Source organism: Ctenopharyngodon idella, chromosome 18, assembly GCF_019924925.1.
Source record: "Ctenopharyngodon idella isolate HZGC_01 chromosome 18, HZGC01, whole genome shotgun sequence".
NCBI classification, from domain to species: Eukaryota; Metazoa; Chordata; class Actinopteri; order Cypriniformes; family Xenocyprididae; genus Ctenopharyngodon; species Ctenopharyngodon idella.
Genome location: NC_067237.1, coordinates 8,272,331 through 8,290,079, shown reverse-complemented (window position 1 = coordinate 8,290,079; position 17,749 = coordinate 8,272,331). Strand labels below are relative to the sequence as shown.

At 37.8% G+C, this 17,749-nt stretch overlaps 1 protein-coding gene across 1 annotated transcript in view; it reads right to left on the bottom strand.

Annotated features, from left to right (window-relative positions):
* The window catches only part of tnfaip8l3 (tumor necrosis factor, alpha-induced protein 8-like 3), a 55,700-nt gene extending 43,240 nt beyond the window's left edge, over window positions 1-12,460 (bottom strand). The window contains exon 1 of the mRNA XM_051870643.1: window positions 12,166-12,460. Within this exon, the coding sequence (XP_051726603.1) occupies window positions 12,166-12,211 (46 nt within the window). The 5' untranslated portion in view covers window positions 12,212-12,460. The remainder of the gene's footprint in view (window positions 1-12,165) is intronic.
* Between the last annotated feature and the right edge of the window lie 5,289 nt (window positions 12,461-17,749).

Here is a 17,749-nt window from a genome sequence, read left to right as displayed (position 1 = left end):
TGTGATTTTGGTCAGTTTCCTTCCATCTAGATGTAATAAACACTGAATATTTCAGAGAAATAACTCATCATATCGCTCATTGCAGCAACCTGCTATACTTCCTTCTTTTTATGATATTATTGGGTTTTCTTAATTTTACAAACCAAAAACACACAGACAAAAGACACAAACAAAACAAAACAAAATTAATAAATAATAAAAATATTAGTATATAATACATGCACACAAGGAAACATTCTCATCTGTGTACAGTGTGCTTCAGACTACACAAAGTTAAAATTCTTTGAAATTGCATACCTTTTTAGTATTGACTGCATAACAATGACTCTTCACTGTTTAAATATTTATTTTAATGTGTGTTACAGTGTATTATGCTCCAATAATTCATCAAAGTATGGCACCATACGCCTCCACAGATGTCTGGACTGAGCCCAGAATATCAACTGACCCTTGTAAAGTCCCACTGTGGGGGTACTCAATGTCATATTTTAATATCACAGGGAGTTTTTGAAAATTACATTGATAACTGTAGTTCCTAAATGTTTAATATCTTCCATATAATTGTCAGTTTTCAAAGACCATGATATTTTTCCAATGGTGGGGGCTCAACTAATGAGGAGCCAATCAGACACTGAAAATCAGATCTAATTATGGCTCTGAATATACTCAACGCTCCACTCATGGCAGATTTAAAGAGTTAAATGTTCATCTGCTGTTTGTGATATCACTGTGAGCAGCTGCTCTATGATTATTTAGACTTTGGTAAGTCTAAAAAAGACAACAAAGGAAGAAAACCATGAGTAGAAAGATGACTGGCCAACCAATGTCAAATATAAGTGTCCTCCTCCAGAAGAGAAGCCAGAACAGCCCGGGGTGATTATGTGGATTTAATGAAGCCTTTGAGGGCAGAGTTACGCTCCCTCTCGTCTGGCACGCACGTGCGTTTTCCAGACTCGGCAGAAACCGCAGGAGGTTTGCACCCGGCAGCTGATTTTTAAATGGAAGCTAACAGTTTTTACGTCCCTCCCAGCAAATCTTGAAATGTCAGACGAACCCTGATACCTTTAAGTTTCAAGCTTTTCCTTCTGCTTCAGTGCTGACAAACCTAGAAAGCAAATATCTTGCTTAATATAATGCAAAAGTTGCTTAGATAAGTAAAGCAAGTTTGTCATGATCTGATCTGCCCAAAATCACACTTCTCTCAACAATTTAGGGTCAAGAGGAAGTATTAAACTTAAGGGAAATTTTTTTTGTTTCTTTCTTCTGTGGAACACAGCAGAAGACGTTTTGAAGAATGTTTCAGCTGTTTTTGTCTATAAATCGAAAGTCAATAGTGCCCAATAAATTTTCTTTCATTTCTTTCTTCTGTGGAACAGCAGAAGATGTTTTGATGAATGTTTTAGCTGTTTTTGTCTATAAATGGAAGTCAATAGTGCCCAATACAACAAACACTGAGACCTTTTCAAAATATATTCTTTTGTGCTTCACAGAAGAAAGTCATACAAGTTTGGAGTATTGCATTGAATGTGCACTTGTAATGAACTTTAAATCTTAACAATATATTAAAAAAAAAAAAAAAAAAAAAAAAATTTACTTGCGGATAATATAATATTAATGACATAAAAGGAAACGTGTATTTAGAGTTTCTTATGTTCATGAATATTAACACACTTAAGAACACTTTTAAAAAGTAAAGTTTGTAATAATGTCAAATTAATGTTTTACTTAAGTACATTTTAAATCATTGTTTTTATCATTTTTAGTTGTGCTTTAAAGAAGTATTCATAGTATGATATATTGACTAACATACTAAAGCACATGCAAAGTACTTGCTAATAATTTTAACTGTAGAGTGTTATTCAGTATTACATTTAAAGTTAAATTACACATTACTAAATGTGTAATTACAAATAAATTTAAATACATGACATACAAGTTTCAATTGAATTGACATTAATGTACACTGATCAGACAACATTATGACCACTGAGAGGTGAAGTGAATAACACTGACTATCTCTTCCCCATGGCACCTTTTAGTGGGTGGGATATATTAGGCAGCAAGTGAACATTTTGTCCTCAAAGTTGATGTGTTAGAAGCAGGAAAAATGGGCAAGAGTTAGGATTTGAGTGAGTTTGACAAGGGCCAAATTGTGATGGCTAGACGACTGGGTCAGAGCATCTCCAAAACTGCAGCTCTTGTGGGGTGTTCCCGGTTTGCACTGGTCAGTGTCTATCAAAAGTGCTCCAAGGAAGGAAAAGTGGTGAACCGGCGACAGGGTCCTGGGCAGCCAAGGCGCATTAATGCACGTGGGGAGCGAAGGCTGGCTCGTGTGGTCCGACCCAACAGACAAGCTACTCAAGAATTTCTCAAGAAGTTATTGCTGGTTCTGGAAGGTGTCAGAATACACAGTGCGTCGCAGTTTGTTGCGTATGAGGCTGTATAACCGCAGACCAGTCAGGGTGCCCATGCTGACCCCTGTCCACCGCCGAAAGCGCCAACAGTGGGCATGTGAGCATCAGAACTGGACCACAGAGCAATGGAAGAAGGTGGCCTGGTCTGATGAATCACATTTTCTTTTACATCACGTGGATGGTCGGGTGCGTGTGCGTCGCTTACCTGAGGAACACATGGCACCAGGATGCACTATGGGAAAAAAGGCAAGCCGGCGGAGGCAGTGTGATGTTTTGGGCAATGTTCTGCTGGGAAAACTTGTGTCCTGCCATCCATGTGGATGTTACTTTGACACGTACCACCTACCTAAGCATTGTTGCAGACCATGTATACCCTTTCATGGAAACGGTATTCCCTGGTGGCTGTGGTCTCTTTCAGCAGAATAATGCGCCCTTCCACAAAGCAAAAATGGTTCAGGAATGGTTTGAGGAGCACAACAACAAAATTTGAGGTGTTGACTTGGCCTCCGAATTCCCCAGATCTCAATCCCATTGAGCATCTGTGGGATGTGCTGAACAAACAAGTCTGATCCATGGAGGCTCCACCTTGCAACTTACAGGACTTAAAGGATCTGCTGCAAACATCTTGGTGCCAGATACCACAGCACACCTTTAGGGATCTAGTGGAGTCTATGCCTCGATGGGTCAGGGCTGTTTTGGCAGCAAAAGGGGGACCAACACAATATTAGGAAGGTGGTCATAATGTTATGCCTGATCAGTGTATATTTTAGTTTGCCATAAATGCTTGTCAGTACATTCAACAGACTCTTTAATCATTTTTCAAGGACAATAAAAGTTGATATAAAAGTACACATAAAGATGTAAGTGGTCAAAAAAGCACTCTAAAGAGTGCTAATTTAATTTAGTTGATTTCTTTTTACAATATATAAATTTAAACTAAATATTCATTTAATTGCAATTAAGTGTCCGAAAACATTACATTCAGTTCACACTTAAGTATGTTCTTTTAAAGTATATTATTTTCATAATAAGCATGTATACATGTATCTCATTCTGCACTCTGTATGCTACGAACATGAAAGACACCTGAAAATTCAGGTAATAGCATGTGCTATTACTTATTTAAGTAATCTTACTCAGCATAAAAACAATATACTGTAGGTCGATGGAAAGTCTCCACTGTGATCGAAAATCAAATGCGTGTGTGTTTGCATGCATTCCACAGGCTCCAATCCAAGTGAATCTCTGGATGCTCAAGCAAAACCAATGTTTACTGTCTGCATCTCTGAACAAACCCCTAACCCCAAGTATTAAACTTTGGCTTACTCATTCAGCACTTTTAGAATGACGCTTCAAATTGTGCAGCTTATTGAGGAGAGTGGTACTATTAGAAACAATCAAACTTAGTTTTTAGTGAATGATGAAATGGACGACAAAATCTCATAGAATTATAAATCTTCCACAGACAAAAAGTCATACAGGTTTGGAACGACATGAGCTTGAGTAAATGATGACAGAATTTTCATTTTTGGGTCAGCTATTCTAGGTGAACTCTTATGACTTGGGCAACTAAGTAAACACCTAGCAACTACCCAGAACACCCTAACAAACAACTATCCATAACAGTGTGCTAACATCACCCTAGCAATGGCATAGCAAAACCCTGGCAACCACCCATGACACCCTAGCATCATGGCATCAAGTTTTGCAGGATGTTGGAAGCATTCATGTTTTCTTTTTCCCTGAACATTTAAATCAAGTTGTAACTGCAGATAAGCCCCAAGTTAAAACCTAAAAACCTTTAGCATTTAAAAAAAATAATTGACATTATTCAGTCTCTCATGATGCATTTTTTTCTTTTTCTTTTGAGGATGTCAGAAAAGGAAGTTTCTTTTTACCAGAGTTAGCTTCTGGGGGCAGTTTTGTACATTAAAAAGTATAGCTGGGTCAGAAGCAAACAAAACGAACGTCTAGGTACAGACGACTCGTGCCACTAGCGTAGACGCTGCCCACCCCCCTCCTGACCACAGTCTCAGTCTCAGTGGGTGACTTCCTGTCCAGAAAAGCTCTCAGCCTAAATCATTCCTGCCAGCTTCCCCATAACCCTGATGTGTTTGTGTGAGGGTTACTGTCTCACTCTTGGCTCACACACTCTCACATCTCTCCAAATGGATGCTTTTATAATTATAGAATCCATTTATTCTATGAGTTATGCATATTAATTTTGAAAATGGAGCTGTGGAGTACAATTCTGTCAGTCACATCGAGACAGAGTTCATCTGCAATAATTTGGATACATAAAACATCAATCTTAGGAGCCAAAGGGCATGAAGACCTACACCAATACACATCCTAACTATACACCCACAACACATACAAACAGAAAGAAAGGGGATACGATCGAATAGAGTAGAATACTGCCCACTGTGCAATATATACTGTATACTGCCTACTATTTTTTATTATTATTATTATTATTATTATTTATTTATTTTTACATTTTATGTGAAACAGTTGGCATTATGCAGCAATTTGCAATAGTACATGTTAGCGTCAGATGTAGTATATACTGTAGCAGAGACAGGACACTCATAATAAATGAATGAAAGAAATTGGAACATCCAATATGGCAGCTCTATAAAAGGGTTAGTTCACCCAAAAATGAAATATCTGTTAAGTACTCACCCTCATGTTGTCCCAAATCCGTAAGACCTTTGTTCATCTTCGGAACACAAATTAAGATATTTTAGGTGAAATCTGAGGGTTTTTGAACCAATGACGTTGCTGCCTACAGTGTATGTGTGGTTCAGAAACCCTCGGATTTCATCAAAAATATCTTAATTTGTGTTCCGAAGATGAACGAAGGTCTCACGGGTTTGGAGTGACATGAAGGTGAGTAATTAATGACAGAAATGTCATTTTTGGATGAACTAACCCTTTAAAGGGATACTCCACCCAAAAATGAAAATTCTCTCATCATTTACTCATCCTCATGCCATCCCAGATGTATATGACTTTCTTTTTCAGATGAACACAAACAAAACACTTTAGAAAAAGAATCCATCTCTGTGAGTTCATATAAGTCTATGGGACCTCCAAAGTTGACGCTTCAAAAAACACACAAGGCGAACATGATGGTACAACCCCAGTTGGTGAATCAGTGTCTTCTGAAGCAAAACTGTGTGTGTAAGAAAAATACTCGTATTTTATAATTTTTTAACTATAAACCGTCACATCTGGCCAACTCTCATTAGCGGGTAGTATTTCCCGCATTGCACATTTGAGCAGATGTTGTAGTGATGGGAAGATCAGATCATTTCACTACTTGGATCTTTGAAGGGAGGTGAACTGATAATTTCAGTCAAACTCAGAGCCTATGTGGCTGTCACATGACAAAGAAGGAAAGACTCGGAAGGTGAACTAATCAATTCTGTTTCCTGTACAGAGCCTATGCGTTTTTCACATTAGTTACAAACGAAAGGTTGTTGCGTAAATGCGCATGCTTTAGCCAACACAAAATGAATGAATCATTCATGATTCATGACTTAACATGTCTTTTGCTGCCTTTTGATCACAACCATTTCCCTCTGGAAATGCTAATGTCGTTATTATTATTGCCATTATCTGAATACTCTGGCCACACTGTAAACATAGAGGCTAATAAAACCCTGACAGACACCAGGCAGTTCAATTAAGAATGCTTTACTATAGCATTCCTCTGTTTAATGGGAGAGAGCAGTGGAAATGGATGTGGTACGCCTCAGGGAGAGTTTATAGTCACTCATACTTTTGTCTGTTTTCACTGATGTGATCTTGTTGAATGTGGATGAGAAATATTCCCCTATTTCAGCACAATTCCTCTCTTTCTCTCTCTCTGCCCCCCCCCCTCTCTGTCTGTGAGCTAAAATTATGACTGTTTCCCCCTTACGGAATTAAATATAGAGTGCCAGAAAGCTCAAGAGTGTTTAGATGGTTATTTTTCTCATTTACGCACACATTCTTCATACTGAGGGAGGAAAAACTCTCTTTCATTCTCTCTCACTCTCTTGTTTTCCTTTTATCTTTTTGGTGGGGCTGATTTTCCTCTGGCAGGACACAGCAGCACAAATAGAGAGAGGTTTGCCTTCATTCTGGTCCACACGTGGCTTCACTATCTCTCTCCGCAGTGTGTTAGTTGGTTGTGTGGTGCTACAGGTCAGATATCAGTACAAAGAGATCAAAAAGAAGCTTGTTACTGTCTCGTGGATTAAGGTGATGATTCTAGAACAGAGATTCTAGAACAGATGGATCTCTCGTGGATCTTTACTCAACTTGGATTTAACTCAGTTAAAAGTGAAGGCCTGTCGATTTAAAGCATTCATTTAGTGTGTGTAATTATTCACTGAAAAAGCCCCTTTCTGACTATATTTCCAGCTAAGCCATTTAAAGGTGATTTTCAGGAAAATGACATTGCAGTTTTACACAGAATTTTAGTGCTAAAGTGTGAATGGTTGAAATACGCTGTAAAATCATTGCATCTGTAAATGACAAATGTGGTACATTCATCGGGAAAGACAATTTTACCTCAATTTATATGTGTGAAAGTGGCTGTTGTCTATGTGCCAGACTGCTTTGGTTCAGAGATAAAGGTTAAAGTCTGCTGACACAATAAACACACACCCACGCTTACCCATCGCATTTCTTGAGAATCTAAAGATGGACACATGTCCCAGGAAGGAGATCAAGACCTTTGATTACTAAAACACACCCTGACCCAATGCAAAACATTTCAGCAGTATCCACCGAAAACTGCTGGGTTTCAGAAAAACAGACATTCCAAACAGTGTCTGCAGTTTCGAATTCCCTACTGACTTATATTGACACACACAGCATTATAACAACAAACAACCTGAGTAAATCTGTTCCTCTGGGTACCTGATGCCTAAAGTCAGACATAGGTTTTTAGTAAACCCTTGTGAAAAAAAGTACACTTTTAGAAAAAAAGAAGAAAAAAAAAAAAAACATAAATGTGAACTGAATGTAATGTTTTCAGGCACTTGATAGCCTACATGATAATTTCAATGAAAATGTATTGTAGTTCAATTTTATATTAAATGCAATTAGATAAACTGCTTTTCTGACAAACAAGTACATCTTTATATGTAATTTCATAATTACATTTATTGTCTGGTTAAAGTATGGGTAAAGTGTAATGCTAAATGTACTGATAAGCATTTATGGAAAACTAAAATATACTTTAATGTCATTTCCTTTTGAAACCTGTCATGTAAGGTAAAACTGTTTGTAATACAAAGTTCTGTCATGAAACTCTAGATGGCGGAGTCTAATAGGCCCTTTAACTCTACCTGCTTGTAATCACATTGTTATCTATAGGCACAGCTGATTGGTTACTGCTCTGTATCAGAAGCCAATGAGCTTGTGTGCTCAACCTTCAAAATACTTTGGTAGCATTTGCCTTAAGCCCGGGACACACCAAGCCGACAGTCGGCCGTCGGGCAGTTTTTGTTTGTCGGCTGACTAAGTTTTCTCAGTGTGTTCCGCACCGTCGGCTGAAGTTGGTCCTCATTGGCTTTTTTTCGGCCGATTCGACATGTGAAATCGCCTGTCGGAGCTCGTCGGCCATCTGATCATTCTGATTGGCTGTTCAGCTACTGCCACCTGCTGGTATGGAAAGGCATTTCTTCTTATGTAGGCGCAGAACGGACGTGCTACTTGGCCATCAGGTGTCGAGCGTCGGTTTGGTGTGTCAGGGCAGCTTTGGACACATACGCTGGCGACGTGAGCCAACCCCGCAGTCTGCTTTCGTCGCCACTAGTTCGTCGGCATCGGCTTGGTGTGTTCATGCCGTTAGCAGTGCAGCGCGCTTTCAGAAACCCTCCGCCTTCCCCAGCTCCACCTGTATAAATCTACTATGGGTAATTCATGTACACTATATTGTACAGCAGCAGCATGTCTTACTTGCTCACAGCAGCGCATCGTGTATTGGCAGTAGCAAGTTTAAATTATAATCAAGTACTTTACATGTGCTTTAGTATGTTAGTCAGCACATTGAAATATCTATGTTAAGCACGACAAAAGATTATTAAAACATGATGATTTAAAATGTACTTTAAAAATGTACTTTTAATATGACATTATTACATAAGTGTACTCTCTTTAAGTACACTTAAGTGCCGCTTTTATTTCATTAATATTATATTATCTGCAATTACTAATATACTTTAAATATTTGAAGTACACTTTATTTCACAAGGAAGACACATTAGTTCGCAAATACCATGTGAACACTTTTGCTATATTAAATTTATCCCAGCTAATCTAAAAGAGGACAGGAAATAAATCAGGAAATAAATGAGATCTCTTTGAGGCCTGATTCACACGGCACACATAAGCAGTGTGTAAGTGAAGCAGCAGCATAACTGCAATAGCAGGCACACATTGTTCTTTCAAACAACATCTTCAACTCAAGAAATCTGTGCTATCATTTAAAAGCCTGTAGCTGTAGATGTTGCCTTGCAGAGTCACATGTGGCTTTGCGTTGTAGTGTCTCTAATCAGCTCTGCAGTTACTCATCATGAGGAGAGCATGTGTATGTGAGAAAGAATGTATGTGTGTAGGGTGGAACGGAAATGGTTGGCCACTATTGCACTGCTCAATGTGCTCCTTATGCTACTGTATACTTTATTGGGATTGTACAGCATCTCTCCACCGCAGCAGTCCAGGCATGTTTAGGCAAATTCACACTGCACCGAAAGATGCCAACCAACGGCAACAGACACATCGTTGGGTTTTGTCAGATCATTGTGTTACCCCATCACTGTCTGTTGGCGTTGGTTGGTGCTTGTTTTCAATTGTCAGGTCACGGAATGAGAAGTAACATAGGGGGATAGTGGGGTAAGATGAACCTTTTTTTTTTTCTTACAGAATGTGGTCCTTAAGATAAGGGAAAATGAGGCAGAAGTACAATTAAAGTATCTAAAGCAATTTCAGGATGTTTCCTATCTTTTTAAATTATCATAATGCATCTATGACAAAAGGTTCTAAAAATATGGCTTCTTGTATAAAAGTGTTTCTGTGGCTCAATTTACCCCAGGTTAGAGGTAAGTTGATCTGAGTCAGTGGGTAAGTTGCACCACCTGTGTGTAAAATGACCATCTAACTGAATCTGAATCAAACCCATGTGAAATTGTAAACATAATTTTTAATATTTTAAAAACTAATAATCAAATTTCCTTTTACAAATAATCATATTTCTTTTCTTAAAGCAAACTTAAAAAATATAAAACCAACCAAATGAAGTTGAAATTTCAATATCTTTAATTGTTTGCATTTCTGAAACAATATGTTTAATACTAAAGTTGTAACCTTCCCAAAAACAGACTAAACAGAGAGTTTGTTGAGTAAAATTAAATAAAATTAATGAATAAATGTCACTGAAACTTATAAACATTTTAGTCAAAGTTGCATGGTTTTATACCTTGCCAAATCACCAATATGCATCATAAATATCTTTAGACCTGGACAAATTTGCTTTGATGTAACAGCCATTACATCTGTTATGCTAAAATTTTACTTGGACAATCCAAAAACAGTTTTTAAAGTAAATGGGTGCCTTCCAGTCCTCCCATGTGCTTCTCCTTTTCACAGTCTGGCAGAAATTATAGGTGGTTCCAAAATATATGGTCACATGACAATAAAAGTGCACAATTGCCAAGATACAGGGGGTGGGTCAACTTACCCACTGGCTGGTCTTACCCCACTCTCCCCTACTGTAATGTGGTGATGGTCAGCATCTGTCGGTGCAGTGTGAATTGGCCTTTAAATGAAGTTTCTAAACATAAGTTCTAGAAGAGTAGACCCATCTAATTTTCTAATTAACCACCAGAGCATTCAAGCAGCCACTTACATTACTCTGGTGTCAGTTGTTCTGGCATCTCGCCACCTCCCCAACACCACCTCTATACTTTATGTGTCTTGCCTATAATCATCTCCATGTCCATATTAGAGCTTGAGTTGACCCTCCTCCATCGCAGACAGTGAGCTAAACTTGTTTAGCCATCCATCTGTTCTCCGCTTGTCCTATGTAGGATTGCTTGAGCCTATCATAGCATCTTAGGCCTTAGGCAGGGAAACAGCCTGGATGGATGGCCAGTCCATCATAGGTATAAAAACGTGTTTAATCTTTACAGTTAAATGATTAAATGGGTGTCAGAACTGCCATTTAAAAAAAAGTGCACTCAACTACACTGCACATCCAGTTATAAGTCTTCTCCATCATATGATAAATTACTGCTGCCGATTTCCAGTCCAGGTAGACATAAGAAATAAACCTGGATGTCCTTGTTCCCCAAAGTTGTGTAGACCATCCGTTCAGGCTGAAACCATTTAATCAGTTCTGACATTTCTGATAGAACTTGCCTTGGATTTGGGTGGTCCATGGCCATGGAGTCTGAGGCAAACTGGTAACTTATTCCGCAAAGAAAATGGATTGAAAATAAACAGCAGAAGTTGATCAGCCAATGGAAGAGCAGAAACATGAAAGAGCATCTCCCTCTACAGTCCACAGCTGGAGAAAGACCTTCAGCCAAACCTCACAGTAGCCGAAGACCTCAAGCTTTCCCTCAGAGGGCCATACAGAGCAGCTCTCAGAGCACAAACATACAAAACTGAGACAGTCTGTCAGACGCCCCACTAATGTAATGACTTACACTTACAACTGACATTACCACATTTACGCCTCATCAGCAATGGACAGAGGGAGTCCTGCAGGAATAGTTCTGCCAAATGTGAAGATTTAGTCGTCATTTATTTACTTAAATATCTAGTGGTCACCGATTCTCAGGAAGTTTGTTCAGGAACTCAGGAAGTTTGTGGGATTTTTTTTTTGTGTGTGTGTGAGAACTCTTTGCTAAATACAAAGAAACTGCAAAATGTTGGTAGTATTTAATTGTAAGAATACTTGCATGTCATTCAGAAGTTCTCAGCCATGTATATCTTTGAAGTATTTGCCTGATTATCTGAACATATGTTGGCATACAGTAAGAGTATAGAGATATAAAATGAATGTGCATAGTGTAGTTCAGATCATTTGGTCTAGGAAGAATTTAATGAGAAATGTTTGAGTTCAAATGAGATTTCTGACTTTTGATGGTAGCCTTTGGTTTCTTGGCAATTCCCAGCACAGTTTGTTGAAATCTCTTCTGGAACTCTAGAAGAGACACATTACTAGGTTCTTTTTCTCAGGAAAAAAAGCAGGAGAATCTGTCTAGAATAAACAACTGATGTATTAAAGAGACCTCATTTATCTTGTGTCTTTGCTTCGGGTCTTTTCACAACTCTTTCAGGGAGATTATGCTTAGTCTTTATAGTAATCACAAGGTTGTTTTAGGTTTGTCTGCCAGCTTGTATCATAAGCAGTTCAAGTCTGTGAACCTTGCCAGTCATAAACCAAAGTGCTGCTGTTAATTTTTCCACCACCCTTGCGTTCAGCCAGCTCAAATATCACAGATTAACTTTTCCTCAGAGAGCAAAACCACGAATAAAAAAAGCTCTGAAGAGGCGAAACGAGCACTTAGCGGACAGACGCTCTGTCACAGGCTGTCACGCTGGGCAAGGAAGATGAGTACTATGATGAATGTTAAATGTGTTAATGAGAAAAGTAGCAGCACGTGCCTGTGCTCGCCTGCGCTGCCAGAAGCTGCAAACCAAGTTTTAGAAACAGAAGATGAGAAAGAAAGGACTGATCCCTTACCTGGAGAGAGCTCTCCTTCACTCTGATCCCCAGAATCTGAGTCCATCTCTCCACAAAGAACCTCTCCTCTCCTCTTTTCAATCCACTTCCTCTGTTTCTGTCTGTCTCTGTCCTGTCCCTCTGCACTGAAAACTGTTTTCTTGAGCTCAAATGCACCAGCCGTCCGTGTTCTGAATATAACTGACTCAATGAGTGCGCGCTGTTTGCCGAGCGCCTTTTCTGTGCAGTCAGTCTGCCTTCTTTCACTGACACTCTCTTGCTTCCACTTTCTCCTCTCGTTTGCTTCCTTCCCCTCCCTCTCTCCCTCTCTCCCTCTCTCTCTCTCTCTGTCCCTCCTCCCCCTTCTCCCCTCGGCTCGACATTGTGATGCCTACAAAAACATTAAGAGGAGGAAATCTCTCTCTCTCTCTCTCTCTCTCTCTCTCTGAGCTGATCTCTTGCCTGTGCGGAATGTTTTGTATGTTGGGGAGGTTTTTTCATTCAGGCATTTTTGTGTGCTATTTTAGGGGCAAGTTTAGTTTTTAATGTTAGAAAATGCTTATTGTATGGACAAGTGTATGACAAATGACAGCAGTGCTGAAGGTGTTGCTTTAGATTGTCTTTACCACACCATCCAGCTCAAAAATTAATAGAGTAACAGAGGGACTAGGTGCCATCAACAGGTCAAGGTTTGACTGGTTAGTGTGGTTCAGTTAGCCCCTGCTGGTAGATGACGTAACTACACCATTATGGGGGCAAAAAGCATCTTCCTTCTTTGATGGTCATTTGAAGTAGCTTTTTATTGAGATGAAAGAATGACTTTTTCATTATATAAAGTAGATGCTGCAGCTTTCTGAATTTTTTCCCGTCTCCTGCCTTTGACATACAGCTCTGTATCGTCTCTAGGGTTTGAAACTCTGTGCGTTCTCATTGTGCCATCAGTCAGTTAGTGCTATGATCTCATTTTTCTGCACCTTTAGATTGATTAGTCATAAATCATAAGCTTGAATTTAGATTGATTTCTGTCCCTCCCAAAGTAATAACTACAGATTATTTCATAGATATATCCAAATACTTAGTGCGATATTTGACAGCTCATATCTACTTGAATGGAAAGTCCAAAATCATTGGTAACACATTACAATAAGGTTTCATTAGTTAACATTAGTTAACATGAAATAAGAATTACCAATTCTTCTACAGCATTTATTATCTAGTTAATGTTAATTTCAACATTTACTAATGCATTATTAAAATCAAATGTTTTATTTGTTAGTTAATGCACTGTGAACTACCATGAACAATGAACAGCTGGATTTTTATTAACTAACATTAACAAAGATTAATAAATACTATAACAAATGCATTGCTCATTATTAGTTCATGAGCAACCTTATTGTGAAGTGTTACCAAATAATTTGCCGGAATTACTTTTCCATAACATTTAAAATCAGGTATAAAAATCTGAAAAAAAAAAAAAAAACAGTGCTCGATTTGAGGGGTGTGCGAGGGGATGGCAGCCCCTTTGTTGAAACAAAACTGACAAAAAGCATCTGTAAAACCACCCCCTTACCATCCCATTAGATTAATAGTGTACTGTATTATGTAAAACATATCATGCAAATGAAATATTACAATTTTCTACATAATTATAATTTACAAACTATAAATAATGGCGATTGGCCAATCCGGTCTCAGTATGGCTGTGAGATCACAATATCACTCAGGTTTTCTTTAGATTTGCGCTCTTCACAAATGGCCACGAGGATGTTGCAAGGACATCTTTTGACATAGGTAAGCTGACAATGTGTCAGAACATTCCCCTGACGTAACATTAGAAATAATAAAGGACATAAAGTACATTGATTCAATAAGTGATCGTTGTCAAGGTTGCATTGAATTATAGAAAATAAATGAACTCACGAGGTGATAATGCACACATGCATAATTTAAGTAAATGTAGGTAGGTTTATTTACAAAAAAAGTTAGGTTTTATTGCCTAAAGTGAACTATTTCCTTTCACCGCTGTTTACGCAGTATGCACAGAAACCACCCAAGCCAAGATTAATAGTTCAACATCTGCACTCAATTTTTTATTCATTAAAAAATATGTTTAGAATGACTGTAGAGCATGGCAGTAATGATGGTTCTAAACCACGTTCCTGGAGCCCCCCCAACACTGCACATTTTGCATCTCTCCTTTGTCTCACACACCCATTTCAGGTCTTGGAGTCCCTACTAATGAGCTGATGACCTGAATCAGGTGTGTTTGATTAAGGAGACATGTGAAATGTGCAGTGCTGGGGAGGCTCCAGGAGCGTCGTTGAGAAACACTGGACTATATAAACTCTTGAAAGTGCCCTCCAAAGACATTGTTCAAGTCATTTGGTACTCAGAGAGAGTCTAGGAGAGACATACAAGAATACAGTTATATATTATTATATGAATAATCGACAGCGAAAGCTCAATCCCCTCTACATTTCAGTCTAGAGTGAGGGACTATAAGGATGTACTCAAATTAAGTGATCGAGTACATACTAAGAAGGTTCTCATCGCTCGATTTCAGACATCTAGGGGGGATATAAGGACGTAGCAGTTCAGCTAAAAGGTTGTGAGCTTGGTTATGTAGGGATTTGTACACAAATAAGAGAATTAAAAATCAATACTGAATTGGATAGGCAGCCAACTGAGAGCCCTCAGAATGGGAGTGATGTCATTGCTTTTATGGCTTTTCTGTAGCAATCTAGCACCATCAGTCTGGACCAGTTGAAGGCAAGCAATTTGTGACTTAGAAATACCGCAATATAAATAGTTGTGGTAATCTAAATGAGAGCTAATGAATGCATGGAGAATAGAGGTGTAAAGTTACACAAACATGACGGTTTGGGACGTACCTTGGTATTGAAGTCACGGTTCGGTATGAGTTTGGTACAGCAGGGGTTAGAAAAATAAACATAAAATTGCTTCTATTTTCTTCTTTTTTTTATTAAAGTGTTTTTATTAAAGTAAATTGCACATAAGGCAGATTTTACATTATCTTCTAAATCTAATTATAAAATTATTTTTAAATTATTTTTATACTCCAATTCATTTTTGAAATATGATCATTTATACAGTTCCTGTCATAACTAGACATTACTAACAGGTAATATAATGAATATAAGCTAATTGTCACAGTCACCAGCTCAGTCACCCTCAGCACTACACTTCCTATCATCCTCTCTGGCTCACACCTGCTCTCACTCCCCAATCACGTAAACCTGGAAGCCATTACCCTCATCAGAACTCACTATATCCAAAGAATATACACTAACAAGAAGCGAAACTCAACAGAACGTTCCATTGCAACACCAGCGCCCAGCAGCAGCCCTGCATTTCCACCATTTTGGCATGAATGCGACTCGGCAGTCCACTTTCTATGGCAATATCAGCAGCTTTGTTAAAAAAAAAACATACATTAAAGCTGAAATCCAACCTGAATGATGACGACAACAGAATAACGTACAATCACTAGTGATCATCAAATCCTTTTAACAGTTTATTTTACAGACTTTGTGTTAAAGTCTTCCACTTTTTTCACAAAAACTTTACTCTCTAGAAACCCAGTCAGTTTGGTTTAAAATGCTTTAAAGATCTAGTATTAGCATTAGGCTTATAAACACTGAATTAATACCAACATATGAAATTAAATTAAGGACATGCATCAGAAAAATTGGGAATGTTGGACAATAAATATATAACAGAATATAACAGCTTGTTTTTGCAGTGTTGTATAATGTCCATTAAAGCAAAAGTGTCCAAAAGTAGGAATTATGGGATAACGGACACAGCAATGCATCATGTATTATAAGATCATTATGTTTGTAGCGTGATCCATTAAAACGTACAATATATTTCAATTCAGACCTAGTGGAGTAATACTTATTACTATTGCTCCACTAGGTCTGAAATATTCGTTGCAAACATAATGATCTTAAATTTATTAATTATTAATTTACTATTAATAAATGTTTAAAGTTGCATAAAATGGAAATACTCAAAGTAGGCTAACTACGTTACCTCGGATGGTTGAATGGTTGGATTCCACAACTTGTAAAATACAACATATATAAGACAATACAACATTTACTGTAGGAGACATACAATTTACTGGTGTCTTAATTTAAAAAACTGTTCTATTGCGCTTCTGATTTGGCTGTGAAATTCACTGATTTTGGATGCGTAAGATGTGAAGGATTATATGGTCCAGTTGGGTTCTATACTCTATGTTCTTTTTCTATGCTTTTTCCTGTTCTGGCGGTTAGCAAACAGCGTTGCATTACCGCGAGTGCCCCCTTCTGGATTGGAGTGTGGATCGCGTTTTACTGACTGTATTTGTCGTCTGACTGTATGCACTGAACCATGACATCCATACCGTGACGGTTCATGCTGAATACATTTACTGTTACACCCCTAATGGACAACCATTTCTATCAGTTAGGAAATGTTTCATTTTTGACAGTAGACGGAGTTGAAAAAAACTAGATCCAACCACAGAGGAGATATGTTTGTCAAGTTTTAGACAATCATCAAAAAGAACGCTTAGGTTACGCACTCGCGACAAGCTAAAAGCAGATAAGCCTCCCAAATCTATGCTGTTGGCCTAAAAAAAAGTCAGTGGGACCAAAACAATCACCTCAGTTTTATCTTCGTTTAAAGATTTCATTTTTTGCTAGCCAAGTTTTGACCTCGTCTGAGCACATTAATAGAGATTTTATTGCCAAAGGATCAATTCTTTTGATCGATAAATAAATCTGGGTATCATCATCGTAAAAATGGAAAGACACCCCATGCCTTATAAGTATGGAACCCAACAGTAGCATGTACAAGGAAAAGAGAGTTGGCACCAGAATTGATCCCTGAGGGAGACCACAGGTAAGATGAGCAACAGAGGAGGAGTGATTACCTAACCAGACCAAAAACTTTTTGTCTGATATGACTGAAACCACTTAAGGACCGTTTCTTTTAACCCCATCCATGAATCTAATAAAGATATCAATGTAGAGTGGTCAACAGTGTCAAACGCTGCAGATTAATCTAAAAGAACTAAGACCACAAAAGCTTACTGCTGAATGTACTGACAAACATTTATGGTAAACTAAAATATTCTTCAAAGTCATGTATTGTAGGTTTTATTTATTGTATATATTTAAATATATTTGTAATTACAAATTTGTAATGATGAAGTTGCAAATTAGTACATTAACATAGCCTGTATTAACTTTAAATGTAATATCAAATAACAAAAAATTATAATCAAGTTCATCAACACATCAAAATAAGTGTACTTTAAAGCATGACAAAATATTTTTAAAACTTAATGATTTAAACTTTTAATTTGATATTACAAAGTGTACTAAGTTTAAGTGGCCTTTTTCATTTATATTATATTGTCTGCAAGTACAGTTTTTAAAAAATCTACTTTTAAGATTTGAAGTACACTACAAGTGCACAGGCAATACAATTAAGCACACTTGTTTTTCACAAGGGTATGACAAATTGCTAGTGATGTTTCTCATTTGTAAGTCACTTTGGATAAATTGTGTCTGCCAAGTGAATACTTGTA